The 436-nt window shown below is 41.1% G+C and overlaps 1 pseudogene across 1 annotated transcript in view; it reads left to right on the top strand.

Moving 5' to 3' along the window:
- Nucleotides 1-375, top strand: part of TEOVI_000156300:pseudogene — a 1,694-nt pseudogene extending 1,319 nt beyond the window's left edge. The window contains exon 2 of the mRNA in view: nt 1-375. This exon is cut by the window's left edge and continues 9 nt beyond it. Within this exon, the coding sequence occupies nt 1-375 (375 nt within the window).
- The last annotated feature ends 61 nt before the right edge of the window (nt 376-436 follow it).

Here is a 436-nt window from a genome sequence, read left to right as displayed (position 1 = left end):
GGAAGTCGTATTGGACCTAACTCGCGGTGTGTGAAAGCTACAAATCTCCAGTTAAAAAAATTTAAATTTGGTATCGGTGATGTTTGTGTTGAGGTGAATTGTGAGCCAGATACTCTTCAGGTGCGTTTCGTTGATGATAACCAATGGCATAATTGCCCTGAGGGAAGAAACGTGACATCTAATGTGACATTCTCCAGCGGTTATATTTTGTGTCCTAAAAAGTCTGAGTTTTGTGCCTCGAAGGTATTGAAGCAGGTTGCTTCCCCGGAACCTTCACCAGTGCCTCGACAAGGGACGGGTACCTCATGGTCAGCATATTCAAGTTATTTAATGTGGAATATGCTACTCTTCGTTTCTTGCTTTTCCCTATTATAATATGATGCATAAGCGGCACTCTTACTGCAATTACTTTATGATGCCTTTCATAACTGAATTT

Source organism: Trypanosoma equiperdum (assembly GCF_001457755.1).
Source record: "Trypanosoma equiperdum strain OVI genome assembly, contig: ctg_386, whole genome shotgun sequence".
In the NCBI taxonomy this organism is placed as follows: domain Eukaryota; phylum Euglenozoa; class Kinetoplastea; order Trypanosomatida; family Trypanosomatidae; genus Trypanosoma; species Trypanosoma equiperdum.
This window is presented reverse-complemented; position numbering and strand designations above follow the sequence as displayed.